The sequence below is a fragment of the Sphaerodactylus townsendi genome, linkage group LG04 (genome assembly GCF_021028975.2).
Source record: "Sphaerodactylus townsendi isolate TG3544 linkage group LG04, MPM_Stown_v2.3, whole genome shotgun sequence".
NCBI lineage: Eukaryota > Metazoa > Chordata > Lepidosauria > Squamata > Sphaerodactylidae > Sphaerodactylus > Sphaerodactylus townsendi.
The window spans coordinates 28,126,548-28,154,479 of NC_059428.1; the positions used below are offsets into that span (position 1 = coordinate 28,126,548).

General features: G+C 43.4%; 1 protein-coding gene across 2 annotated transcripts; it reads right to left on the minus strand.

Annotated features, from left to right (window-relative positions):
* Positions 1–402: 402 nt before the first annotated feature.
* Positions 403–15,273, minus strand: GJA3 (gap junction protein alpha 3). 2 transcript variants are annotated; one of them, XM_048495572.1, is made up of 2 exons: positions 15,032–15,273; positions 403–3,461 (listed from the first exon to the last, which is right to left on the minus strand). In XM_048495572.1, exon 2 carries the CDS (start codon positions 3,418–3,420, stop codon positions 2,041–2,043), a length of 1,380 nt encoding a protein of 459 aa, XP_048351529.1. In that variant the 5' UTR covers positions 3,421–3,461; positions 15,032–15,273; the 3' UTR covers positions 403–2,040. The 2 variants fall into 2 exon arrangements, with proteins under 2 accessions (XP_048351529.1, XP_048351530.1); XM_048495573.1 differs by lacking the exon at positions 15,032–15,273 and adding an exon at positions 8,235–8,251 and having other exon boundaries at positions 403–3,576.
* Between the last annotated feature and the right edge of the window lie 12,659 nt (positions 15,274–27,932).

Sequence of the window (27,932 nt, forward strand, 5' to 3'; positions counted from 1 at the left end):
AGAAGGGCAGAGTGTCGGGCAGAGACAAAATATTCCCCAGCAGAGAGCTCAGAGTCAGACCAGTTTCTGATTAAGACAAAATAAAGGAAGTCCCAAAGGCGATATTTTGTGAAAAGTAACTGGATGTTTGTGGCTAGCCTGATCTCATCAGCACAGGTTAGTACCTGGATGGGAGACCACTAAAGGAATACCAGGGTTGCTATGCAGAGGAAGGCAATGGCAAACTACTTCTGCTAGTCCAGGGGTAGGGAACCTGCGGCTCTCCAGATGTTCAGGAACTACAATTCCCATCAGCCTCTGTCAGCATGGCCAATTGGCCATGCTGGTAGGGGCTGATGGGAATTGTAGTTCCTGAACATCTGGAGAGCCGCAGGTTCCCTACCCCTGTGCTAGTCTCTTGCCTTGAAATCCTACTGGGTCAACGTAGGTCAGCTGTGACTTGACAGCACTTTACATACACACAACTGGATCGAGGGAATGATTAGTGTGAACACAGAAGACTCCAAGGAGCATAATATTGTCAGAGAGGAGACCCAGACATCAAGGTTGCGAGCGAGTCAACGGATTTAAATGAGACTCAAATGCACTCAAAATTCTCTGGGTCAGACTTTATTTTGAAGAGCTTTTAGACCTGAAAAGAAACCAACTGGAAGTTGTTTCCTATATGTGGCTATAACTCTGGAAGGCTACTGAGGGGGAAAAGAGTGGCTATGTTATTCTGTAAGATTAAAATTAATTAATTTTGTGAAATGAGTTACTCTGTAAGATTAAAATTAAGACTAAGAATGTCAAGGAATCTGAAAATTGGATTATTTGAAAATATTAAGGTACATGCTCTTAGCTGTACTTTTCACTTTCACTATTTATGGCTTTTGTGGAGTGCATTTTATTACCTCAGAGAGTGTCAGCTGACTAGAATTCAGCATTTTGAAAGACCTGTTGTTTTAAGTGCTTTTAAAAACAATAGGACTGGATTGTGCCCTTGGTATTCTTTGTAAATAAATCTCTAACTGTCCTACTCACTTAAAAATAGTTCTATATTTTTTTTCTTACAGCAATTCTCTTAGTTTTTAATCCAGAATTCTGCAAAACATTTTGAGGTCTTTTCAACGACAATCCTAAACACATTTTTCTGGGAGTAAGTTCCAGTGAATAAAAGGGGACTTACTTTTGAGTAGATGTACTCAGGACTATTTCCTTAGTTACTGATCCAGAAGGATTTTTTTAAAAAACGCAACCATATCTCTTTTTTTAAAGAAAAAAAACACATGGATTTAAAATACATCATTGTGGTTTGGAAACAATGGATAGAATCTCAAGCTGGACACAGATCAAAAAAAGAAAAGGAAGAAAGAATTATAATAAAGGAAAGATGAGTGCTAGAATCTACTGCAGGGGTAACCTCGGTATTGTCCAGTCCAGAGGCACTAGAAATCAGCAATTTGTCAACTGCTGGAAGTTGCAGAGATTAAATGGAAGACACAGAAAACAAATTTTTGCTTATAATACAATCAAGAATGTGATTAATGATCCGACATTCGCCTCATGTTCATGGAAGTGATGTGTGGGTGGGTGGCAGGGGTTAAGAGGAAGGAAAACGCCTCTAGATGTGAACCTGAGCAAGGCAACATCACAGCAGTAAGGATGAGGGTGAGATGACATATGTGAGGACTGAACATACACTAAACATTGTTCTTGGAGCTATGTCATCACAACAGCAACATCTTCATTGCTACCTGCACCCATCACCTGTGAAAATCTCTTTCCTCGCTCATGATCTGATTTGCAATTGGTCCCTTGGCCAGTGGGCTGTGAGTCAACCACCCCGACCTACTGAAAAAATATCGGTATTTATCCCTGCCCACTGCAACCCACAGAGTGCAAGAAACACAAGCTTCAAAGTTTGGAATCCTGGCCTTTCCAAGTCCCTATCCTGGGACTGAACCTAGCTTAATCCCTGCCCCACTCTGGCATGCGCCCCCTTTACACTTGGCTATATTCATAATCTACCTCTTCCAGCATGGAGTGGGGAGGACCAAGCTATATGGTCAAGTCATCAGACCTGGCTCTACTGCTGCTTGACTTACTAGCCCTGCTCAAGCGGCGTGTGTCTATGAGCAGGGGCGGGTCATGCATCTCCACCAGGGTGCAGGTAGTGGACATAGGCCGTTCCTCCTCTTCACCATCTCCATCCCACTTGCTGCTACTTCCCCTACTCAGACTGGTGCTCATGCTACTACTATTGGTAGCAGCTACAAATGACAAAGGAAGTGAGAGTATGGGATGCTTCTCTTGCTCAAGAGGTGAGCGTTGGCGGCTCTGAGTGGTGGAAGAAGATGAACTTGACACTGGTATTTTCCTCTGCTGCTCGACGGCCATGTTGGCCCAGTTCTGCTCATCAGCCAGCCCGTGGCTGCAGCTGTTGAAATAGGAGTTGACCACTGATGAGGGTGAAGGGATGGAAGATGTAGTTGCTATAGGAGTAGAGACCGCAGTGTGACTGGTGGCTTTATGCCTCTCCTGACTAACGGGTGGCCTCCCTGGATAGCTAGCCAGGGAGGTTGAGGCAGAGGCTAGGTGGGACCCAGAGACAGCCTCAGCGTAACGTGGCACTCCCCTTTCCTGAAAAACCAGTGGAGTGGTGGCACGAGTCTCAGGCACAGTGGTTGAGGGAACAGGTGGTGGTGTTGTTGACGGCAAAGCCGACAAGGAGACAGGTTTGGAGTCTTCTGCTTCTGAGAATGATGTGATGGTGGTAGCAACAGGTGGCTCTTGGTGGAATCTACTGGACATGCCCTGCCGGAGCTTCTTCCACCCCAAGTGGTACATCTCGAGCATGTTGAGCAGCAGAGACAGACAAGCCACTGCCAGCATGAAGATGATGAAGACAGTTTTCTCTGTGGGCCGTGAAATGAAACAATCCACAATGTTCGGGCAAGGCCAGCGGCTGCAGCGATACAGCGGCTTCAGTTCAAAGCCATAAAGGAAATACTGGCCCACAATGAAGGCAACTTCAAATACAGTTTTAAAAACAATGTTGAAAACATAGGTGCGCAGCAGAGCACCTGCCATGCGAATCCTGCCATGTTCGTCGCAGAGCGGTAGTTTCTCTTCTTTCTGTGGGGGCACAGGTTTGCTAATGCTACTGTGGTTGCCGCCACTGGATTCTGCTTCTGACCCCCCTGGGTGACAGTCCTCCTTGCTATTTGCCAGCTTCCCTCCATCAGCTTCTTCCCTTCTCTTTCTTTCTCCTCCATGCCATAATGGAGGCTTAAGGACCCAGATAGATGAGGGTTGGGGTGGAGACAAAGATGATCTGCAGTACCCAGAAGCGTATGTGGGAGATGGGAAAGGCTTCGTCGTAACAGACGTTCTCACAGCCAGGCTGCTGTGTGTTGCATAGAAAGTCCGACTGCTCATCTCCCCAGACCTCCTCGGCAGCAGCCCCCAGCACCAAGATCCTGAAGATAAACAGTACCGTCAGCCAAACTTTGCCAATAACCGTGGAGTGCTCCTGTGCATTCTCTAATAGTCTCCCCAGAAAGTTCCAGTCACCCATTGTTTCAGATCTCTAACCTACAATAAGAACAGCATCATTACAAAAAAAGAGCTGAGAATCTTGTAAGTAATTATCCCACCCCAAATACCCGCACACACCTAAATATTTGTGTGCAAAACCAGGGTGTATTTGATTTAAATCAAGTCAATTTAAATCATGATGTAAAAAAAAAAACCCTATGATTTAAATCACTACTAGTCAGTCAGACTTGATTTAAATCATAGGGGGTTTTTTTCATAAAGACTCAGGCTCATTCCGCACATGCAGAATAATACACTTTCAAACTGCTTTCAGTGCTCTTTGAAGCTGCGCGGAATGGGCAAAAAACTAATTTGCAAACAGTTGTGAAAGTGGTTTGAAAAAGCATTATTTTGCATGTGCGGAAGGGGCCTCATTCTTACTATTTACAACCAGATGAAAAATAGCTTTTCAGATTAGTTCTTCCAGTTACATTTTAAAAAGCAATTAATTATATTGTTAGAAATGCATAGATATCTCACCTCGAAATAGTTTAATAATTATCTATCTTCAGTTTTATTCGGGCCACCAGGCCTTGCATTTCTTTGTTGCAGTGTTCGCATTTTGCATGCATTCCTGCCTTACCCATAGGTAGAGGAATTTCATTAAAATATTCCCCAAATGGATCTCTTTTATGGCCTGCTGCCATTATAGTTTTTTTTTCTCCAGGGTGAAAATAATATGATAAGCTTTACATACAAAGATCCCCAAACTGGTGTAGTATTCTGCTCAGAAGATTTCATTTTTACTGCCTGCTCCCCTTCCTCACACTTAGCTCCTTGTGCAGATCTATTCCACTTCTATTCATTGAGTTTCTTGTAACTTAGCACTTAAAAGGTATGGGGTTGACTTTGTTTACATAGCTTTGCAAAGGAACAATGGGATTAAAGTCTTTTTCTCAACTCTGCATGTTTATTTTATAACATTTTTACTGTGAATAAAAGACATGTTATCTCTGAAGGCACAAATTCATAATTTTGAGAACTGCAAGACTAAGCATCTGTGATACATCTTCTAGATGGAAAAACTGCCCCAAATAATCTTATAGAAACCTCTAGAATAGCATGACATTGTGAATGGGTTAATAGAATTCATATACCAAAAAAATTAACATTGCATGAATATGTCACATAATTAAAAACTAATCCTTATTTGTATTGTCGAAGGCTCTCACGGCCAGATTCAACTTAGTTGTGGTGTATTTCAGGCTCTAGGTTGTGGTTATGGTCAACTTAATTCCTAATGTTTTATCTGCATCAGAGCCTATAGGTTTTAGAGGAGTGTATCCACAGAGGGAAGTCTGTTACACACTGTGTCCAATGTGTAACAGTGTGTAACAGACTTCCCTCTGTGATACACCTCTGAAGATGCCAGCCACAGATTCAGGCAAAACGTTAGGAACAAGATCCACCAGACCACAGCCACACAGTCCAGAAAACCCAACACAGACAGTAATCCTTATTTCAAATAACCTTTGGACTATATTGCACCTTAAACAGAAAACTATTTAAGCAATCTTTAGATATATTTTTCCTTCAATAAGCATTGTATTTAAAAATCCAATTTAAATGTTTAAAAATTCATTTTTTTGGATTTTTTTTTTAAATATTGATTTAAAACCAATTTGGTTGTTAGATTTTTCCTTATAACCATGAGGATTTGAGACCATGGTATGGGAAACTTTTATTAATGTTATTTTTTTATATTGCTATGTCTTCAAAGTTGTGTACTTGCCAATAAAAGTTGACTGACTGATTTTTATCCACCCTGGTGCAAGCTGAAGTTTTTCTGACAATACATTATCAGGATTAATAGGCATTTTTTCTAGAGATGTGAAAACATGCAGGCTAGGATTAGAATGAATAAATAGCATGAATTAGATACATATCTAATAACCACTACATATTCACTGTGCTATGAACTATTTGTAAATACATCCATGGGAAATGATTGCTAACTGTATGTTATTGTGATGCTTGTTATAGCGCTTACCTCACTGCGCAGTATTTAATAAGGGCCTGTAAAATTCATGCAACCACATTAGTTAGGGCAATCACAACAGAACTGTTTCCATTAGGAGAACATTGATGTTTGAGCGGATATACTAAAAGGAATGACAGGACTGCCCATTTGAAATAATGGGAACCAGGAATGTCAATTCACTTGCATGTGCTCCATTGGAATACATTGCAGCACAAAAAAGGTAGCAAAGAAAATGTGGAATGGATTTCAACAAAGGTTTCTGGAGTCACCACCAGGAGTCACAGCCCTGTCACAGAATCTGTGCTCTGGGACTGGAATGACAGGTCACAGATGGGAATGACAACCCCAAGAGACAAAATCTGTTCCCTGGGATTGGAATGATTAGGTTGGAATGATGACTCCTGGGAACAGAACCCGTGCTCTGGCACTGGAATGTCTGATAACACACTGAAATGATGACAGACCCTAGGAAAAGTTCTGTGCCCTCAGAGCACAGATTCTGTTTCTAGGGCAGGGGTAGGGAACCTTTAACACTCAAAGAGCCATTTGGACCCGTTTTCCACGGGAAAAGAAAACACTTGGAGCCGCAAATAATTTTTGACATTTAAAATAAAGATAACACTGTATATATTGGGTTTTTTTACCTTTTACTCCACTCATTCTGAGAAGCGCATGGATGCGCCCGCCCTGCTGCCTGCAGGGCGGGCAAGGATGGGGCCAGCGGCTTGGCCTTGCCGGCCGCCAGGAAAGCTCCCGCCCCGCTCGAACGGGGTGAGCGAGAGGGGAAGCCCACGGCACTGCCCAGCCGGCCATGGGCAATTGGTGCGCCTGCCCTGCTGCCTGCAGGGCGGGCAAGGATGAAGCTGGCGGCTCGGCCTCACCGTCCGCCGGGAAAGCACCCGCCGCGCCCCAACGGGCGGGTGAGAGGGGAAGCCCACGGCGTGGCCCAGCCGTCCATAGGCAGTTGGTGCGCCCACCCTGCTGCCTGCAGGGCAGGCAAGGATGAAGCCAGCGGCTCGGCTCGTGGAGCCACAGTGCAAGGGCAGAAAAGCCGCATGCGGCTCTCGAGCCGCAGGTTCCCTACCCCTGTTCTAGGGGCTTTCATTCCAGTCTGCAACCTGTCAATCCAGTGCCAGAGCACACATTCTGTTCCCAGAGGCTGTCATTCCAGTGTGGTTCCAGCAAGTCATTCCCGCCCCAGAGCACAGTTTCTGTTCCCCAAGGCTGTCACTCTACTGTGGGGGCTGTCATTCCAGTGTCAGGGTAGTCTATATGGGCCCAAAGACCTTTGTTGAAATCTGTTCCACATTTTCTTTGCTACCTTTTTTGTGCTGCAGTGTATATCAATGGAGCCATGCGAGTCCCCCACTGTTTCCAGAGGGCAATCTTGTCATTCCTTTTAGTAGGTCCTATGTTTGAGTTCATTTCACCCAACTGCAGTCCACAGTAGTGATAAATCCCTTGCTTGCAATCATGAGAAACTACATGGCCTGTATTCTCCATACATTTCCATACTGGAACTTAACATGTTATCTTTATATCAAACAACAAAGACCTTAATCGCAAGAATTAACTGGATTGCATAAATAAAATCTGTTAACTAGCAGTGACAAAATGGCAAGTGCTAAATGCAGCTGGGAGGGGGGGAAACACTTACACCAAACTGTTGAACAAATGAAACCAGCAGAACTTAGAAGAGAAGAAGACGACGACTTTGGATTTATATCCCTCTTTCTCTCCTGTAGGAGACTCAAAGGGGCTTACAATCTCCTTGCCCTTCCCCTCTCACGACAAACACCCTGTGAGGTGGGTGGGGCTGAGAGAGCTCAGAACAACTGTGACTAGCCCAAGTTCACCCAGCTGGCGTGTGTGGGAGTGCACAGGCTAATCTGAATTCCCCAGATAAGCCTCCACAGCTCAGGCGGCAGAGCGGGGGAATCAAACCCAGTTCCTCCAGATTAGAATGCACCTGCTCTTAACTACTACGCCACTGTTGCTCCTTAACTCTCATTAGTGAAACAAAACCACTTGGTTCCCCTGGTACAGGAGCAAGTGCAGCTGGTCCTCAGATTACACACTACCTCTCCCCCAGAAAGATCTGTAGTTGGTAACTTCTGTGTAATGATGTTGGGGGGTGGGGGGTGTTGCTCTGGCTGAAGTTAAAGAAGATTAAGAGACTTTCATAACCTTGTGTGACATTTTTAGACTGTATATGTATAGCTGTGGATACTCTGCTAGGCTGATTAGTGTTGTTCTTGCATTTGAGGCTTCTCTCAAGCTACTTGGACAGCTTTGTACTTGGCTTGGATACAGGCAGAGAAGCAACAAAAACAGTCGTCATAGTGTCACGTTGACTTGTAGTCCAAAATCTGAATTCTGATTCCACTCCTAAAGTTCCCATTAATCTAATGGTGGAGATACAGGGCTGCAGCCAGGCAGCCCAGTTGAATGCATGCAGACCAGAAGCCTCTGCCTATTTATGTATTTGCAATGTTTATATATTGTCTCTGCACAGGAGGCAATGTATAATACAATACAGCAGTGCTAAAAATATTCCATCAACCACTAGCAACGATCCAAAATCAAGCAAAAACAAAAAACAGCTAAAATAGCAAAAGCAGCTTAAAGCAAATAGTGCACAAATGAATAATAATAAAAAATAATAGTAACTTACAGGGGAGAACAATCAACTCAAACAACTACAAGCAAGCAGGAACAAGGCTTAGCTTAGTATCAAAATATGTTCAGTGAACCTTGGTGTGAAAATATATTCAGTGAACCAGGAGCAAAGTACGATGGAGCACATTCCAGATCCAAGGGACACCTACCAAAAAGGTTCTATTCTTCATGGGTATCCACCTCCCTCTGAAGGTGGTCAAATATTTAAAAAGTCTTAGATGTAAAATGAAGCAGCCAGGCAGTTCAATATGGGAACAGGTAGTGCTTCATGTATTATGATGCCATACTATGCAGCTCCATTCTGGACTATCTGAAGTTTTCAAACTGTCTTCAAGGGCACCCCCAAGTATATAGTATTACAGTAGTCTAACGTAAATAATCATATCATAGATCATGGCAGCCAGATCGAAGGCCCAAGGAAGGGCTGCAGATGCTGATTAAAAGTGCCACATAACAGTTGAGACCTAAACATCTGTATCTTTCAGCACTCCCAAGCTGTGTACCGGTTCCTTCAGATGGAGTAGATCCCATCCATAAATTGCTGTTTCCCAATTCCAGAACACCATAATATCAGCCAATAGTGCCTCAGACTTATCTAGATGGAATTTTGGTTTATTGGCTGTCTTCTGACCCACTGCTATATCCAGACCCTAATTCAGCCCAACAGCCTCATTTGGTCAAGATGGAAAAGACAGATAGAGCTGCTTAGCGTTTATATGCTGATGCACTTAACCGCAGGTGACCTTTCCCAGCAGTTTCCTATAGCTATTAAACAGCACTCCAAATATCATGTTCCTAGCAAAGGTCATCTGTTAAGGAGGCCCAAACTATTTCTGTTCCAAAATGGGTTTAAAACTTGCTTGAATCTGGTCTATGACAGGGGTATGCAACCTGCGGCTCTCCAGATGTTCAGGGACTACAATTCCCATCAGCCCCTGGTCTATGATTTCTAGTAATGACAGATTTAGGCCCACTAACCTTGGAAGGATCTCTGACTGTTCAGAACAGGGATTACAATTAATTTACTACATTCTACTTAAATTGTTGGTTGAGTGATAAAGAATGGAGAGGAAGGTAAACTATCAACATTATAAAAGTATAACAATTAACTGCCCTAGCCTGAGTGGCTTAGGGTAGCTTTGTCAGAAGCTAAGGAAGATGAGCCCTGGTTAGTATTTGGACAGGTGACCACCAAGGAATGCCAGGGTTGCTACATAGAGGAAGACACTGGCAAACCACCTTGGTTAGTCTCTCGCCTTGAAAACCCTACTGGCTTGCTATAAGTTGGCTGTGACTTGATGACAGTTCACACATACAATAATTAATTAATTATTCATTTTTGCATACCTTTTCTAAGCAACAGCTGGCTCTTATTACCGTTTTTATTAGTAACAAATGTTATAATTGTAATTATTAGTATACATTTCAAAATGTAATAATTGCTCATGCAGATATGCTTCTTCAAATGTAGGAAGATGGTAGTGTGAGTTGAATGGAAATGAACACATCCCAATGGAAAAGGGGCAAAATTAAGGTGGAGTAGGAGTAACGGAATCCTGAACTGGATGGCCCAGTCTAGCACAACCTCATCAGATCTCAGAAACTAACCAGTATTGGCCCTTTTAAATATTTGGATGGGAGACCATGGAATCTAGGATTGCTGTGAACAGCAAGGACAAGCCACCTCTGCCTTGAAAACCCTATATAGTCATCTTAAGTTGGCAGCAATTTGATGGCATTTACACACAAACACCCATGAGTAATGAAAGTGCAACTGAAATGAACAGAAATGGAAAACAGAGAATTAGAACAGCAAAAATCCTAAACATTAGCACAACCAAAATCCTAAAAGTTGGGTGCACTATTACAGCACAGGTAGCACGGAAGGATCCCACTAAACGAGAGTATCCAATCAAATGCAAAGAGATAAATAATTTTCTTTTACTACGAAAGACAGCCCCTCCTGATTCATCCCATTTGCTTTCGTTTATGGGCACCAGCCAAAGACCCCAGCAAAATTCCTCTGTGTAAAGCATGAAGATACCAACATTTGCACAAAAAGATTTTCCCCAAGCAGCAGCGACGTTTTCACAGAGGGAATAATTTTAACAAGCTGTTTGATGGTCCTCCCACAGTCAGAGAAGGACTCGATTTGAAATTAATACTCTGTGAAATAAGAGTATTTGGGTCCTTCTAGAACAGATTTCTTTCCAGCTTAAACTTTAACTGAGACTTCCCTTCTGGTTTGAAATAAAATCACTGTTGAAACCTGGTTATCTGCTTTGGGGTAAGATGTGCTCCAGTGACAGGAGAATTGGGGCTGGGGATACTGCAGCTTGGGAAGTCATCGGTTCCCATCCCTTTTCCCTCCCTCCGGAATCCAACTTCTGGAGGATTATCATTTGTACTTCCCAAAATTATATTGCATCCTTGTCCCAAGAACAAGGGAAACGTTCAACCTCTCAAGTAGAAAAAGGGAGTGCTGTGCCGGGCATGAAATAATTCTATGCTGAAAGAAGGGGGGGGGGGGGGGGGTATTGGCTAAACTCACAGACACAACCCAATGTATAAAGGTAGTCCTCTGAGTAAGAACCGGGTGGCTCCATCAAAAAGTTGCCACATCAGCCGATCCAAAGGGATCTCCCTGGTTTCTGATGCTTGAAGAGACAGAGATGTGAGTGGTGCTATGAAGAAGAAGAAGAGTTTGGATTTATATCCCCCCTTTCTCTCCTGCAGGAGACTCAAAGGGGCTTACAATCTCCTTGCCCTTCCCCCCTCACAACAAACACCCTGTGAGGTAGGTGGGGCTGAGAGAGCTCTGAGAAGCTGTGACTAGCCCAAGGTCACCCAGCTGGCGTGTGCGGGAGTGCACAGGCTAATCTGAATTCCCCAGATAAGCCTCCACAGCTCAGGGGCAGAGCGGAGAATCAAACCCGGTTCCTCCATATTAGATACACGAGCTCTTAACCTCCTACGCCACTGCTGTGGTCTATGCACTTCACAGGATTGGGCTGCAAATGACGTGTTAATTTTAGCCCTCTAAGATTATTCATCTATTTAATAATTTGCATCTCAATGGGCTGCACAACTGTTAAATCAGCCAGTGGACATTCAGTTCTAAGCCTGTGTTTTTCTAACCATCTTTCAGTGCAATCTTAAACAGAGTTACACCCTTCTAAAGCCATTCACTTCAATGAAGGGGTGTAACACTGTTTAGGATTGCACTGTGACTATATAATGTCAACTTTCAGTCTTTTTTACCTTTGCCCTGTGACTACATGATGTCTTTTATAAGGGTTTCTTGATACAAAAGACACTCACAGGTTACAAATGAAATATACTTTGTGTTAGGAAAGGAAAAGTATAATCCCTCTGCCCTGCCACTCCGTCTTGTTTTTGATAGCTCAGCCTTGTTGATGTAAAGAGAGCTCAGAGCCTTCCTTTGCAGTGGAAGGATCCTTTGCAGTAAAGGATCCTCAAAGCCTTCCTTTGCAGTGAATTTTCCATCATTTCCATTCTTTGGGATCCCGAAGAACGATTTACTTCAGACAGTCAATTGTCTCAATTTAGAAGATTTCTGTGCTGCCTTTCCAGGGAACCAGTCCAAGGCAGGTTACAAAATAAAACGTAATAAAAACCTAACACGATAATTGGAAAATTTAGTCATACTACTTGGGAGTAAGACCCATGTAAATCAGAGAGATTTACCTCTGAGTAAACATGCGTTCGCTCAGATGATCTGAATTCAGTCTTGTTGGTTTCTGCTTAAACGTCACATAAGGCTAAGCATTCCTAAAACCTTCAGGGCTTGGAAATGTAAAACATACATACTTGGAGAAAGTAACCATAATTTAAATTATCAGGGGAGTTTTTTTGGCGGGGGAGGAGGGGGTAGAAGAAGAGTTTGAAGAAGAGTTTTGGATTTACATCCCACCTTTCTCTCCTGTAAGGAGACTCAAGGTAGGTTACAAGCTCCTTTCCCTTCCTCTCCCCACAACAGACACCTTGTGAGGCAGGTGGGGCTGAGAGAGTTCCAAAGAACTGTGACTAGCCCAAGGTCACCCAGCAGGAATATAGAAGTGTGGAAACACATCTGGTTAAGCCTCTGCCACGCAGGTGGAGGAGTGGGGAATCAACCCTGATTCTCCTGCTCTTAACCACTACACCATGCTGGAGGCTGTTAGACAAATAAATACTTTTAGTGCAGATTAACCTGTACAGTACTTTTAGGATGCACACAAATATAGATTCAGTCCTAAAAAACCGGGAGAAGTGAGAAATTAAATGGACAGTATTTTGTGAAGGAAAACATCCCTCATCACCTCCAGGTTAATTTGGCTTGAGCACAAATTCAGCTGAGGTTTTACCCCTGCTTCTCGGCATACTTTGTTTGCTGATAAATTGAAGTGTTGAATTTGATTTTAGACACACATTCCTGAGATGTTGAATTCTCAGGAACTCGGAGCAGATCCACTGACGCTTCCTTGGCACAGCACTAAGCCTGACAAGAAAGAATGGAGAGCCGGCTTCAGGATGCGCTCTTGTGCAACAAATCTCAGATTTGCTCCTGAGTTCTCTGTCCTCTGAGCGCTTCCTCATCATCCATCACCAGGCGGCAATGAGCAAGGGTCACAATTCACACCTGTGGGCAACAGAATTCAGCAAACCCCTCTGCAGCCCTAAGCTTCAGCTCAGCTCTCCTTCAATCCTAGGAAGCTCCACGGAAATGAATCCGACATTTCCAAGTAGAGTCTGGAGTTTAAAAGGCTGTGCTTCAAAGCACATTTCCTGCTCTAAGTCACTCATATTTTATAAGTTATGGATTTAATATTCCAGCCAACCAGTGGAGGAGGGGACAGACACCCTAAATCAGTGATAGCGAACCTTTTCGAGACCGAGTGCCCAAATTGCAACCCAAAACCCACTTAGTTATCGCAAAGTGCCAACATGGCAATTTAACATGAATACTGAGGTTTTAGTTTACAAAAACAGGTTGGCTCCAAGGCGTGCGTTACTCGGGAGTAAGCTTGGTGGTAGTCGGTGGCTTTGCTTTGAAGCAACCATGCAACTCTTCCAACAGGTGAATCACAACCCTAGGAGGGTTTACTCAGAAGCAAGCCCCATTGTCAGCAACCAAGCTTACTCCCAGGTAAAGGATCATGTTTTAGTTCTTCGCATGAAAATCAGTGAGGTTTAACAGCGCTTAACAGGGTTACCTACACTGCTTCCCCAAAACTAGGTCTTAGGTTTAATGCTAATAATCAAGCCCAGTGGCTCAAGCCAGCCTAGATGGGGGGGGGGGGGGCTCTGTTTGCGAGTGCCCACAGAGCGGGCTCTGAGTGCTACATCTGGCACCCGTGCCATAGGTTCGCCATCACTGCCCTAAATCCTCTTTTCTCCAAGTAAGATCCACTGAACTTACGGCAGTTATCAGGCTTGAGGTGTGTACACTGAGTAGCCCCCATCCATCCTGCTGAACTAATTAGAAGTGACTCCGAAGTAAACGTGCAAGGGACTGACCCTCTTTCGTTTTCAGTCCCGGTGGCCACAAGCATCACGCTTTTCCAAAATGGGATTTAGCCCGCTCACATGACTTGACCAAAATTGCCGAGTTGGAGACAAAATTTAACCTTGTACGTCCTCAACAAAACCATAAGCCTCAAATCCAGGGTTCCGTGGGAAAATTAGGAAAATCCTAGCGCACATTCCCCTTTGAACCCCTTCTGTTCCGATAACGAAGATTGCCATCAGCGTCAACAACGAGGCTCCTAACCATGTTCGCTTCAACCACGATTACTACCCATAACCATCTACAGTAACTGGAGCCAAAAAGGTCTCTGCCCCGAGAATTTTTTTATGTATTCTGAATGCAACAACCGAGGCGGGAAGGGATGGAGAAAAGGAAGGTGCTAAGATCACAGGGGACGGGCGGGTGAAAACCCTGGAAAAATCCTTCTTGCAGTTACATTTTGTTCTCTCTGGATTATTTCCAAGAAACCAAAGCAGAAACCTCTTGACACGATCCAGTTACACATTCCTGGAGCCGTCATTATCATAATTCGGAAGACGCCTGGAATCGATCAAGGTATCATTTTAGCAGTGCGAAAAAGCAATATTCCAAACCTGCCTCCTCGCCTGCTTTTCTTCTTCTTCTTGAATGAGCTGTACGTAAAGGGCGGGGGGTGGGGTGGGGTGGGGGTGGAAATCAAAATCTTCATTGGTTACCTCCAGAATCTGAACATCGTCATAAAGTGAGAACAACCGATCAGCTTTGAGCAGTCAAGCAGAAAAGAACACTGAACCATATTTCCGCCGGTTGTCAAACGCCATCGCAGACTCCTCCTACGAAAAAGTGGCCAGGTCGGCTCACTTGCGATCCCAGAACAAGTTAACCCAACCCCCTAGTCAAGTTGCATCGCCGTCTTGTAAGGACGTCTTGCAATCGCCGTCTTGCAGACTGCAACAGTGAGCCCCATGCTGGGGGGGGGGGGGGGATTGCTGTACAGCCATGGGGGGGGGGGGCTTCCCTCGGATTAAAATTAAAAGTTGCAACTGGGCACCCATGCAAAGCACCGGGGTGTGATTGCACCTTCCTCCTAAGTCCTGCCGCCACTTTGCAAAAAAGAAAAAAGCATGACTTATTCCAGAGGTGGGTCCTAAACCAGCCTTAAAATGTGGAACGAATCTGGGCTTTTGGACCAGGTGTGATGGTGGCGCCGACCCACCCGCCTGCTCCCGCCCTCCGTCTCCCACAACGGCCCAGCCAGCAGCGGTGCCGTCCCCGGCGCTTACCCTAAAGCTGACCGCAGCCAGTCCAGTTCAGCCCGCTCATCAAATTCCTTCTGTGCACATGGAAGGGAAAAGACAGCGAAGGGAGGAAAAGACGTATTTGCAATTTAAAAATAAAATAAAAATAAAAAGCGGTGCTAATAATAAAACATAAAGGTGGTTAAAAAAGAAACCCTGTCCGGAAAGGAAGTTTCGTGGCACTTAACGTTGCACTCCCACAGCGCGCGAGCCAGACCCGGACCTCTCCCTCGGCCATCGCCGCTGTCACATTGCATGAACATGCACGGCTGCACCCGCCGAGTTAGCGCCTCGCGCGGCACCCCCGCCGCCCACCCAAGCGCCGCCCTCCGGCGGGACCAATCCTCCCTGCAGCCTGCAAAGCTCCCGCCAAAAGGGCCCTGCTGGTAGCCCCGACGGGGCGGCCTGTTTATGGGAGGGGTGGCCGGGTTTTTTTTGAATGAAAAGGAAATGAGGGCTGATAATGTTTATTTTCTGTATTTTTTTTAACGGTTTTCGTTGTTTGAGGGAAAGGGCCTTGGAAAGGAGAAGGCTGTGAGGAGAGTCCGCACCTTAGAAACCTACATGTTTTGGGTATAAAAATGCACGCCCTCAGGTAGAATGCGACTTGCCTTTTCCGTCCAGTTGACAAGGAACATTGATTATAGGTGCATCTCTGATGATCCTCCTCAGATATTATGGTTGTAGATGTATGCCTTAAAATATCATATATAAATGAGATACATAAATGAGATAAACATCTACTTGGTAATACTTGGGCCCCCCCCCCCCCCCCCCAAGGAACTGTTGAAGTAAACCTTCTTGGGGTGAGCAAAGCAGATTTTAGGGCACTTTTAAAAATGAATAAGTTATTACAGCTAGATTTGTGTCCAGCAGCACCTTGGAAACCTACATGAAATCTCTTGTTGGTCTGTCTCTTAAGATTCTACTGGAATTGAATCTGGCTGTTCTGCTACAGGCCAACACAGTTATCCTCTGAAACTATCTACGTGTTAGGGTGTTGTGGGTTTTTCGGGTTATATGACTGTGTTCGAGTAGCATTTTCTCCTGACGTTTCGCCTGCATCTGTGACTGGCACAGATGCAGGCGAAACGTCAGGAGAAAATGCTACTCGAACACGGCCATACAACCCGGAAACCCCTCAACACCTTAGTGATTCTGGCCGTGAATGCCTTCAACAATACATATCTACATGTTATTATTGTTATATATTGTCACCTAAGATGTGAAAGGTGCGTTTGACCCTTTCATGTGATACCTGTGTGAGAAAGTGTTCGAGCCAAGAGATGAACAGAAGTGGTTTGCCATTGCTTGCCTCAGCTGTTCCCAACCTTGGTGGCCTCCCATTCAACTACTTAGCTTCAGAGATCTGATAAGGTCAGATAGACCTGGTCCATCCAGTTCAGGGCATGTAGACTGGACATATATGCTGCTTTTAGAGTCACTATACCCAAATGCGGGAGTCACCATACATGGTGCCAGAGGCTATTTTTGCCTGGAGCGAGGGTTCTTACTATGGACTTGGGTGGTCAACAAGGTAAGGTACTATGGTAACACAAATGTTTTTAATTGCAGGAAAGAAAACAAACCACAATAACATAAAGATAGCTTTTCACATCCCGTCACTGAAGGCAACTTACAGCCATAATGGTTCCCAACAGCTCTAGGTCTCCAATGAATTCAATTTGCTATTGTTTCCTCTTTTATAGCCTGCTTAGGTGTCGCCTTCTATACTCTGTCTCACTAAAAGATCTCAAGAGATGTTGAATTAATCTACTGCAACTTCCTGGACCTCCTTCCTTGTAGAATGCTCCTGTTGGATCCTAGTGCCTAGTGTCCCCCTGGCCCAAACACCAAGCCAGGCCAGCTGGACAGTCGCAACAACAACCTCCCTGTTTGATTATTGATTACTCTGATGTACAACTTGTACTCTGGACAAGAAGACAGGACAGAATATGGAGAAAAAAATGGTTTCCAATTGGCAAAGGGATCAGACAAGAACGTATTTCATCTCCCTGTTCTTCAACCTATATGTGGAACATATTACAAGGAAAGTTAGATTAGATTTAGATGATGATGGAGTGAAAATTGAGAGGGAGGAACATTAACAATTTGAGATAGGCAGTTGATACCACACCACTGGTTGATACCACAGAAAATAGTGGAGACTTGAAATTACTACTGCTGAAGATCAAAACAGAAAGTGCCAAAGCAGGATGACAGCTGAACATCAAGAAGACAAAAGTAACGACTACTGGGAAATTACAAAACTTTAAGGTTGTTGATGAAGGAACTGAAATTGTTCAAGATTTTTTTATTCGTTGGCTCCATCATCAACTAAAAGGAAAAGTGCAACCAAGAAACCAGAAGGAGGTTAGGACTGGAAAGGGAGCCATGAAGGAGTTAGTAAAGATTCTGAAGTGTAAGGATGTGTTGGCGGTGACCAAGATCAAGTTAATTCATGCCAGAGTATTCTCCATTTCTATCTGTGTGAAAGTTGGGCAATGAAGAAAGCTGGAAGAAAAAAAATTAGAGAGTCCTTAGAAGCTGTTGGAGGAGAGTTTTATGTATACTGTGGTCTGCCAAAAAGACAGATCAGTGTGCCCTGGATCAAATCAAGCTGAACGAGCTCTGCAAGCTAAAATGATTGAACTAAGGCTTCTTACTTTGGCCACATTACGGGAAAATCACTGGAAAAGACAATAATACCAGGAAAAGTTGGAAGCAGCAGGAAAAGGGGAAGACCCAACATGGGACGAATTGATTCAATTAAGAAAGCCACAGCCCATCAGTTTACCAATCCTAATCAAGGCTCACAGGACATTTTGGAGGTAATTAATTCATAGGGTCGCCATAAGTCAGAAGCAACATGATGGCATTTAACACACAAACTCACAAAATATTTCTATTATGATCTATTATTTCTGGGAAAGGGGAATGCAGTCTAATGCTGCTGTCCTAGGAAATATTCATATTTATTTATTTACTTCATTTATACCCTGTCTTTTTCACCTATGAGACCCCCAAACTCAAAACTGTTTATATTATTCTCCTCTCTTCCATTTTATCCTCACAACAAACCATTGAGGTGACAGGCAACCTAATCCAAAGTCCTGTGACAGCCAGGGACAGTGCCTCTGCAGTGGCACCCCACCACCTCCAGAGGGCTTTTTGACAGTGCAGGGATCAAGATGCAAACTTGTACAACATGTACAACTCTCCACCCCACCAAAAAGTCCTCCATTGAGCCCAAAAAGGTGGCTTAGGTCCATGCCCCACATGCTGGCATCCTGGGAGGCAAAGCCAGGGTGGAAGCTGACTAAGGTTGCTTCCACCACCAGGCCATGCCTCTGGAATGCCCCAGCAGCAGCACTGATGCAGCTTCTGTATCACATCTGGCTGTAATGGAGGGCTGCGGCGGCTGCCTGCCAGAGGACTTGCCCCTCCACCAGGGTAAGTGCCCAGGGAAGGCAAATCCACTGGCATAGGACGTTGCTGCCTTCACCCTTTGGCTTCCTCTCTGGATTGGGCAGTTAGTCTGAGAGTGTTCACCTGATCTAACATCACCTAGCAAGCTTCCCAGAGAGCAGCATAGTGGTTAAGAGCAGGTGCACTCTAATCTGGAGGAACTGGGTTTGATTCCTCACTTTGCTGCTTGAGCTATGGAGACTTATCTGGGGAATTCAGATTAGCCGGTGCACTCCAACACATGCCAGCTTGGGTGACCTTGAGCTAGTTACAGTTCTTCTGAGGTCTCTCAGCCCTACCTACCTCACAGGGTGTTTGTTACGGGGGAAGGGAAAGGAGAGTGTCAGCCCCTTTGAGTCTCCTTACGGGAGAGAAAGGAGGATATAAATCCAAATTATTCGTATTTTTTTTACATTATTACATATTTACATTAAAATAATTTGAATTTGAGAAGATAAACTTGAATGAATTCTAAAACCCAAATCCTAGAAATTGAAATGGGATTCACTAGAATCTTGTATCTTGCATATCATTTAGCATTCGTATTCCCTATTCACCTGCTATATAAACCAACATTACCTCCATACAGTTGTTGATTGACATTGTGCTTCTTAAAAGCTGTGTATATAAAAAAATTTCAGTTTTTTTAATGTTAATACATTTGTGATTATGTCTTCTGAAATTAGGCAATACAATAATAAGCAACTCAGAAAGTTTTTAACCATTTAATTTTATTGTATCTTAACAATAACAGCTTACTAGAATTAATATTTCTAAGGCATTTATATAAGTAACATTTAGCCTTCACACAGGATGTTTTGCACAGTGGTGAATTTATATTTTGTGACACTGCAATAGCTATCTCTTAGTATAATGCATACTAAATGTCATTTCAGTAATATGAATACTGATCCACAAATGATGAAAAAAATTCTGATTCTTGATAGAAATACTGTTTATTTCATTTAGCAAGAAATATTGCATTTGTGTCACCATGCCCTTTTTGCCACTGTGTTGTTGTCCCTAGTTTTTACTAGGTTTGAGCACCGATAGTTTCTATTGGTACGTTTTGGATTTGGGTACTTCGACTCAGTAAAGCCAAATAGAGGCTCTTACCAAAAATATTCAAGTTAAAAAAAAACCCGAACTTGAAATTGTGTCAGTTCTCTACATCTCCCTTGGCTTGGGAAATGACAGTGGGGGAGAGACCGCCCTTTCCGGTGCTTTCCAAACCCTGGAAGACTTGAAAAGCTTGGGGTGGGGGTGGGGGAGCAGTCCTGTGTATGGGAGGGACCTCTCTCCCTCCCCCAAGCAGGATTGTGCTACCTTCTCCCTGCACCCTGCTTCCAAGGCTCACAAACCTTGGAAAATAGGGTGAGGGGCATGATCCTGCCTGTGGGAGGAACCAATACAGCCAAATTATGTTCAGCTTCATTGACCCCCAGGATATTCGGCTTATTAGTAAAGTAAACACAAAACAAACTCATAAGAAGAACATAGGGGCAAGTAGCTGGATCAGATTCAGAGTCCATGAACTAGTTGGCTCTCTGCTGTAATTGTAGCCACCTACCAGGTGCCTTTAGAGAGCTCATTTTGCAGGATGTGAAAGCAATGGCCTTCTGCTACTGTTGCTCCTGAGCACCTGGTCTGCAAAGGCATTTGCAATCTCAAATCAAGGAGGATGAAGATTGGTAGCCATAGACTCCTATAAAGATTTGCAGGGGTTTTTTTGTAGGGGAAAAGGGTTAGCTTAAAGAGATGACACTTTATCTGGGGGAATTGGCTATATTTTAATATATAATAATTGGCTATATTATAAAATATAGAAACTATATTTTAAACAATTAACATAAACCCACAAAGCATCCGAGAGCTGACTAACAGAAAAGGGAAGAAGTTGGATAGGGTTTCAGGGATGAGTGATAGTTACTAGTCTTGAAGGGATATCCAGCGAAAGCCATGCTGATCATTGTTTCCAGGAGCAAAGGAAAGAGCCCGCATGCAAGCGAGGGTGCATGCACGGATCCAGAACACACATACTATGAATGACCAAAGGACCAATATTTCTATCCCAAAATAAGTCCTGAGGTGGCATGAGGTAAGCTGGCAGAAAAGCTAAAGAATCGATTGCTTTTCCAGGGTTCCAACAATGTGATAGGAGAGGACTGATGAGTCTTCAAGAGAATGCCTGGGCTACTGATTGATTGGGGTTTTGTGTGGTTTCCGGGCTGTATGGCAGTGTTCTAGTAGCATTTTCTCCTGACATTTTGCCTGCATCTGTGGCTGGCATCTTCAGAGGATCTGATGGTAGTAAACAAATGGATTATATATACCTGTGGAATGTCCAGGGTGGGAGAAAGAATCATTTGCCTGTTTAACAAGTGTAAAGGGTACAATTAGCAAGCTTGATTTGCTTGTGTTGGGTGGGATCCACCCATTTTAGCATGTGAGTAACCTTGAAGATAGCATAATCAATTAGTGAGGGCATCTGCATAGTAGTAGCCTGGCCTTTTGATCCCTTTGATTGCTTACTGCCAAGAGACATCCTTTGTCTGGGTGGTGTTCACAAGGCCTTTGATTGCTTCCTGCCTGGAGACATCCTATGTATGAATGACACTTGTACCATTTTATTTCAAGTGTGTATCAAGTGTCAATTTATGCTATTTTCATGGGAGCCCTCTTTTTGCAAGACTGTTTGGCTGTAATATGGCTCTTGAACAGCAAGTGGCAGTATAAGGACATGATATAGTTGGGCTATGTTAGTAAAATAGCAAAAATTCTGGCAGGGTCAGAAGCAAATAGTTTAGCCAAGCTGTTTCCTAAAGAGTAGCATTATAATTACCAAACAGGAAAAGATTGGCTAAACAGTAAGTGGCAGTCTGTGGCAACATTTTAAAATGGTGGAGATATTATATATTGCTATCATTGTTTATGTTGTAGCTTTTCTAAATTGTTCCACCCATGAATCTGGAATCCATCGGACTGGAGACTTAGCAAAGAAGTAGTGAACATTTTTTTGTTCTAAACCCACAATGAGTGAGAATGGCATAAAGATGGATGATGATGACCTTTCCAAAATTATTTATTTGCCTATATCATTTATAGGATTGCCAGACCCCTACCAGAGGCAAGGGATCCCCACTTTGTGCCCCCACCCCCCTGAACCATTCAGCCAGCTAGCAAGGGGACTGTCAGCAGCAAATTGAGGCCTATGTCACTGGTGATGTGTTGTCATCGTTTCCAGTGCTCACTGGAAGGGACACCATGACATCGCCAGGAACATGGGGATGCTCTGGTATTTGGGCCAAACTCTATGGTAAAAATTATTTCTACCATATAGTTTTTGCCCAGATACCAAAATGCCCTCATGGTGCTGGTGACATGATGACATCACTTCTGGTACATGCTGTAAGTGATATCAACATATTGCCAGCAGCAGAGGCCTAGGCCTCAGTTCATTTCTGCTGAGTCCCATCACCCATCACTTCTGGGTATCTGGAACACTAATTATTTATAGTGCATCTTTCTCATGTGGCTGAAGGCAGGTTACCCTGTGGTGGTGAGGGCACCTGAAGCTGGGCCTCTGAAGTTGACTGGAGTGGTTGGGTTGAGCTGTAAAGATCAACGCCAGCACCTTGAATTGGGACTGAAAATAAGTGTACATGGAACTAGACTGGAGTGATGTGGTCCCTGTGACCCACTCCATTCCACATTCTGGTCACTTTATCTTGTCCCTACTGCAGCTTCTGGGCAGCTTTCAAGGGCAACCATACATATAGTACGTTGTAGTAGTCTAATCTACATATTATTGAGACCTTTGCCCAGTGTATAGCAGTATAGTGATATGGGCTGTTGTTGTTTGTTGTTGTTGTTGTTGTTGTTATATTTGCACTTAATAAAAGACTTTTTCTCAAGATAGTACTTCTGTAGGAGTATCATACTACATATGCCACAGCATAGATTAGCAGAGAGTGTTCTTTTATTATCAGTTGGAAAATACAGTTTTATACTGTCATGGAACTGGCTATATGTTCCAGCTCATTGCTCAGTGCAACAAATCCAAAGCTGGAGAATCTCAAAGCATGGCTATCCAGTCTGCTGAAAGACTTCCAGAATGAGAAGGCCTCCCGTCCCCTAAGAAACTGTTCAATTGTCAAACTGCTCATAACATTAGAAGCATAAGCATAAGCATTTTATTGTCATTGTGCATGCACAACGAAATTTACAGCAGCATTCCTCGATGCACACAATTTCAGACTCATACATCATACTCATACAATTTCATACAATACATCATACTCATACAATTTCAGACTCATACCCCATCCTCACTTTCCCCTTCCTCCACCCATCCCTACACTGCCCCAAACACATCAACACGAAGCCGCGGCGTTTAGCATAGCCACAGCTCTAGAGTAGAAGCTGTCTCTAAGCCTCTTTGTCCTAGATTTGACAGTCCTGTATCGCCTACCAGATGGTAGCAGAAAGCTCCTTCTAGTGGCAGTAGAAAGCTCCTTCTAGTAGAAAGCTCCTTCTAGTAGAAAGCTCCTTCTAGATGGTAGCAGAAAGCTCCTTCTAGTGGTACCAGCTCCTACCAGCTGGTAGTAGAAAGCTCCTTCTAGTGTTCAAATGAAAATTATCCTCCTGTGACTGAAACCTATTAGATTGAATATTTGTCCCCTGAAGGAGCAGAGAATATATCTTTGCCCTCTACCATATGACAGCCGTTCAAGTAATCAAACAGGACAACAATGTCCCCTCTCATTATTCTCCAGCTTAAGCATTTCAGTTCCTTCAACTATTCCTCATAGGATTTATTTTCCTGACCATCGTTGTTGCCTTCCTCTGAACCAGTTTGTGTACACCCTTCTTAAAGTGTGGCATCTAGAATTGGGCAAGTACTCCAGATGAAATCTGAGATTGAAATAATTACTTTTTGTGGCTTGGACATTATGCCGTCTAAAATTGCTTTAGCCTTTCTTTTGCAGCCACATCAAATGCTGATTCATTTTCAGGCTATCATTATGTGCAATCCTGAGATCCTTTTCACTATGAACCAAATCAAGCATCCTCCATTGGTGCATTTGATTCTTTTTTTCTAAGTGGAAAACTTAACACTTGTCTTGGATAAATTACTTTCTGTTCATTTCAGTGCAGGTCATTTCCCCCCAACGTTCCCATTAATTTTATGTTTATCATTGAGTCTTCCTTATTGGTTGAGATCAAACAAAGGATATTTGTTCTCCTAAGGTGAGGCAGTCTGTCCTGCATCAAGACATTTTTGTTGTCCAGAACTTGTTCTGTGGTGGCTGGGCATAGTAGTAATAATATGTAAGGTGCTTACTGTAGAATTGTGCCAAAACAAATGTTTGAGACATATTTTGCAAGATTATCCTTTGGTACATTGTCAAAGGCTTTCACAGCCGGAATCAACTGGCTGTTATGAATTTTCCAGGCTGTGTGGCCGTGGTTGTGGTTGTGGTTTTTTTTTGTTTTTGTTTTGCTTTAAAAAAAAATAAGCAACACAGGCATAGCAAGTTTGGGTGGTTGTCCAAGATTACGAAAGATGTTTGCAGAGCATGAAACCAAGGAGTGGAAAATCAGTTCAGCCCAACTTTGAAACAGTCTTGAAAGTCAGTTTTCTTTAAAATGAGCAAGTTGCCAACTTTCATGGTTTATATTATATTATTTTCTAAATTAGCACAATCTCTGTCACGCTTTGGTCTCTTTGGTGATCTGGCATTTGTGACATGTGTTCAGTGTATCCCAGAGGTGGGATTCTGCCGGTTTGCACCATTTCTGCCGAACCGGTAGCTAACCAGCTGGAATCCCCATCCTCCAAAGGCTGTGCCCAATCAGCAGCCAGCCGGTGGTTGACCTTTTAGAATCCCATCACTGGTGTAGCCTATGCTCCTGAAACATCCTGCTTACTTAACTTTTGCAGCAAGCCTTTATTGGCATAGACAACAGTACAACAATAATAAAAATGGATTAAAAAGCATATACAATACAGGAAATAAATGTTAAGTTGAAGGAAATCTACTGGCATTTAGTAATTTCCAGGAGAAAGTCTGCCACTATCATACAGAGAGAAGGATCAGGATTGTCCAACAAGTAGTGTAATCTAATTAAATGTAAATGTAAAGGAGATCAGGTAAATGTAAAGGAGTAAGATTCACATACTTGGATCTGATTTCCTTAAATCTGAGACATTTAATAGTCAAAATGGTAAAATTTTGAATTTGGGATAATTGGTGAGTATTGAGAAAACCTTTCTGTCATATTTTTATCCTGCTTTTCTTCCAAGGGACTCAGGTTCTTCTTCTTCCACTATATTTTTTACAAAAGCTCTGTATGATAATATGACTGAGAGAAAGTGACTTGAATAAGGTCACCTAGTAACAGTGGGTTCCAAATACAATAGAGTTTGGGTGCTGTGTGGTTTCCGGGCTGTATGGCCGTGTTCTAGCAGCATTCTCTCCTGACGTTTCGCCTGCATCTGTGGCTGGCATCTTCAGAGGATCCAATATTTGGAGATGGTTTGCCATTGCCTGTCTCTGTGTTACAACCTTGGTCTCCCATCCAAATACTAGAGTCAATCCTGCTTAGCTTCCGAAACCTGACAAGATCAAGCTAGCCTGGTGTCAGGGTCTGTTCCCATGCTGTGTCTAACAGTGAGGATGATGGCCTGTCATGCCGGTCTTTTGACTCCAATGAAGGTGAGACCGCCAAAGCCAGAACTGGCAACAGTGACTCATTGGAGGATGGGGAACCAGCTGCGGCCACACCGGCCTCTGATGGCCTTACAGAACCAGGGCCAGCTCAGCAAGCACCTCCAGAACAGTCCCAGCACTCACCTCCAGCCCCCCCCCCCCCAGCTTGCAGGCCTCCTGGTTCCCCTACCCCACTAGAGCAGCGCCGGCAACAGCTGCGGTGGGACCTGACAGAGCGGCGGCGATCAGCCAGACTGGCTGCTCGCAAGGTGTGAGTGCTCACAGACTCAGCTCCCTGAAGCATGGCAATCAGTCCCACATGGATAAAAAGGGCTGGTTGCTGCTTCATGTCTTTGCAAGTGACAATAGCTCACGTTGATGGCTGCCCTGCTCTGAACTTCTGACTTCCGGATTACAACCCTGTTTATGGACCTTGCTGAACTGGTTCCTTGTGGACCTCCTTGCATGACCTTTTCTGAACTTGTGGACTTGCTCTGTATGGACTTTGCTTCACTGGGGCTTGTAGATTTAGTTTGAGTGAACCCAGCTGCACCAACGGAGCGGTGAGCTTCTGTGTGTTTCTTTACCTATCTTTTATAAAGTAAAGCTGTAAGTGTTCAATACACCTTGCCTCGTGCCTCCTTTGTGGCCAGCCCGTGACACCTGGGCTATCTTATACAGATTATTAAAAAAAAAATCCTTTGACACTTCATATTGGAATTCTTCACCCTGACCAGGCTAGCCCTGTCTCATCAGATCTTGGAAGCTAAGCAGGGCTGGCCCTTGGATGGGAGACTACAAAGGAAGTCCAGGTTTGCTATGCAGAGGAAAGCAATGGCAAACCAGCTCTTTTAAGAACATAAGAACAAACCAGCTGGATCAGACCAGAGTCCATCTAGTCCAGCTCTCTGCTACTCGCAGTGGCCCACCAGGTGCCTTTGGGAGTTCACATGCAGAATGTGAAAGCAATGGCCTTCTGCGGCTGTTGCTCCCGATCACCTGGTCTGCTAAGGCATCTGCAATCTGAGATCAAGGAGGATCAAGATTGGTAGCCATAAATCGACTTCTCCTCCATAAATCTGTCCAAGCCCCTTTTAAAGCTATCCAGGTTAGTGGCCATCACCACCTCCTGTGGCAGCATATTCCAAACACCAATCACATGTTGCATGAAGAAGTGTTTCCTTTTATTAGTCCTAATTCTTCCCCCCAGCATTTTCAATGAATGCCCCCTGGTTCTAGTATTGTGAGAAAGAGAGAAAAATTCTCTCTGTCAACATTTTCTCTTTTCATCTCTTGCCTTGAAAATCCCTAGAGTGGTCACCAGAAGTTGACTATGATTTGACTGCACTTTCCATTGCTACCCATTGAGTCTTTCATTAGTGATTCAAGAACCTGTACGTTATCGTTCTTTGCGGGTTCTTTAATATTGTAAGAGCCTGGTTTCATAACTTGCTCAGTTTATTTACACACACAAAAAAACCCTTGGATGGGTCATTTATGCTAACACAAAGTTTATTTTGTGTTTGTTTTTAAATCTTTGTAGTAGCCTAGTTGAAGACTTTTTTAAAAAAATCCATTAAAATGCTTTACATGAAGTGTTAAAACAATATTTTCTCCTTCCCAGACAAGTGAATAGGCTGGCATCTTATTAATTGCTATTTCAATGCCCTTGTGCCATTCTTATCCTTTCCAAACTTACAGTGTTCTTGATGTACTGTAATTAGATTTATCTCCAAATCTGAATCAAGATATTGCTCAATGCAATATTCCCACAGCCAAGAACACTGTTCATTGCCTAACATTTTGTTTAACTAGAGTTTTTCTTAGTCGGATCTGAGTCTAAAATCAAAACAGAATTAAGGTGAGCAGTTACTTGCACATGTATATATCATTAACAGAAAAGAAGGTTTTTCTCCAGGCTCCGTTAAAGAACCCCTTTTATGTCAACTTGGCAGACAGAGAAATGATTCTAAGTGGATGCAATCAACACTCAGTGGAACATTTACCATTAACTTTGATGGGCGATGGAATGCATTGTACACCAAACTAGTAAACAATGTGGAGTGTAAATATTTTTAAAACATTAATAAATAATATTAATGTAATATTAACACTTGCATTATTATCTAGACATCCTTTTTATAACATTCTTAAATATTGTGTTTTTATGGTGAACTAGAAAAACAAAACCTTGTATACCTGCAAGATATTCTACTGGAATCCCCAACATTTTTGAGTCTGTGGGTACCTTTGGAATTCTGACAAAGCTTAATGAGCCTAGCCACAAAATGGCTGTGAAATGGCTACTGCAGGATGCGAAACCAGTCACAAAGTGGCTGGCTCAGCTTACTTTTGATCATACAGTGAAGATCCTTGTGCTGTTGTGACAGTTGCTGCCAAAGTTAACATTTTAAAATGTCTGCACAGCTAATCAGAAACCTTGCTGGATGAAAGACATTTTTCTATTCCTTTTCTATCATCACCCATAAGGGAGACTACAATCAAGAAATCAGAAGATTGAGACTGAGATTGAGGACAGCCGTGAAGCAGCTAAAAAAGATTCTGAAGTATAAATATGTATTGCTGGCTACCAAGATCATGTTAATTCATGCTATGTACTATGTACATTCTATGTACTATGTACAAGCATGAAAGTTGGGCAATGAAGAAAGCTGATTGGAAGAAAGTAGTGTCCTTTGAAATGT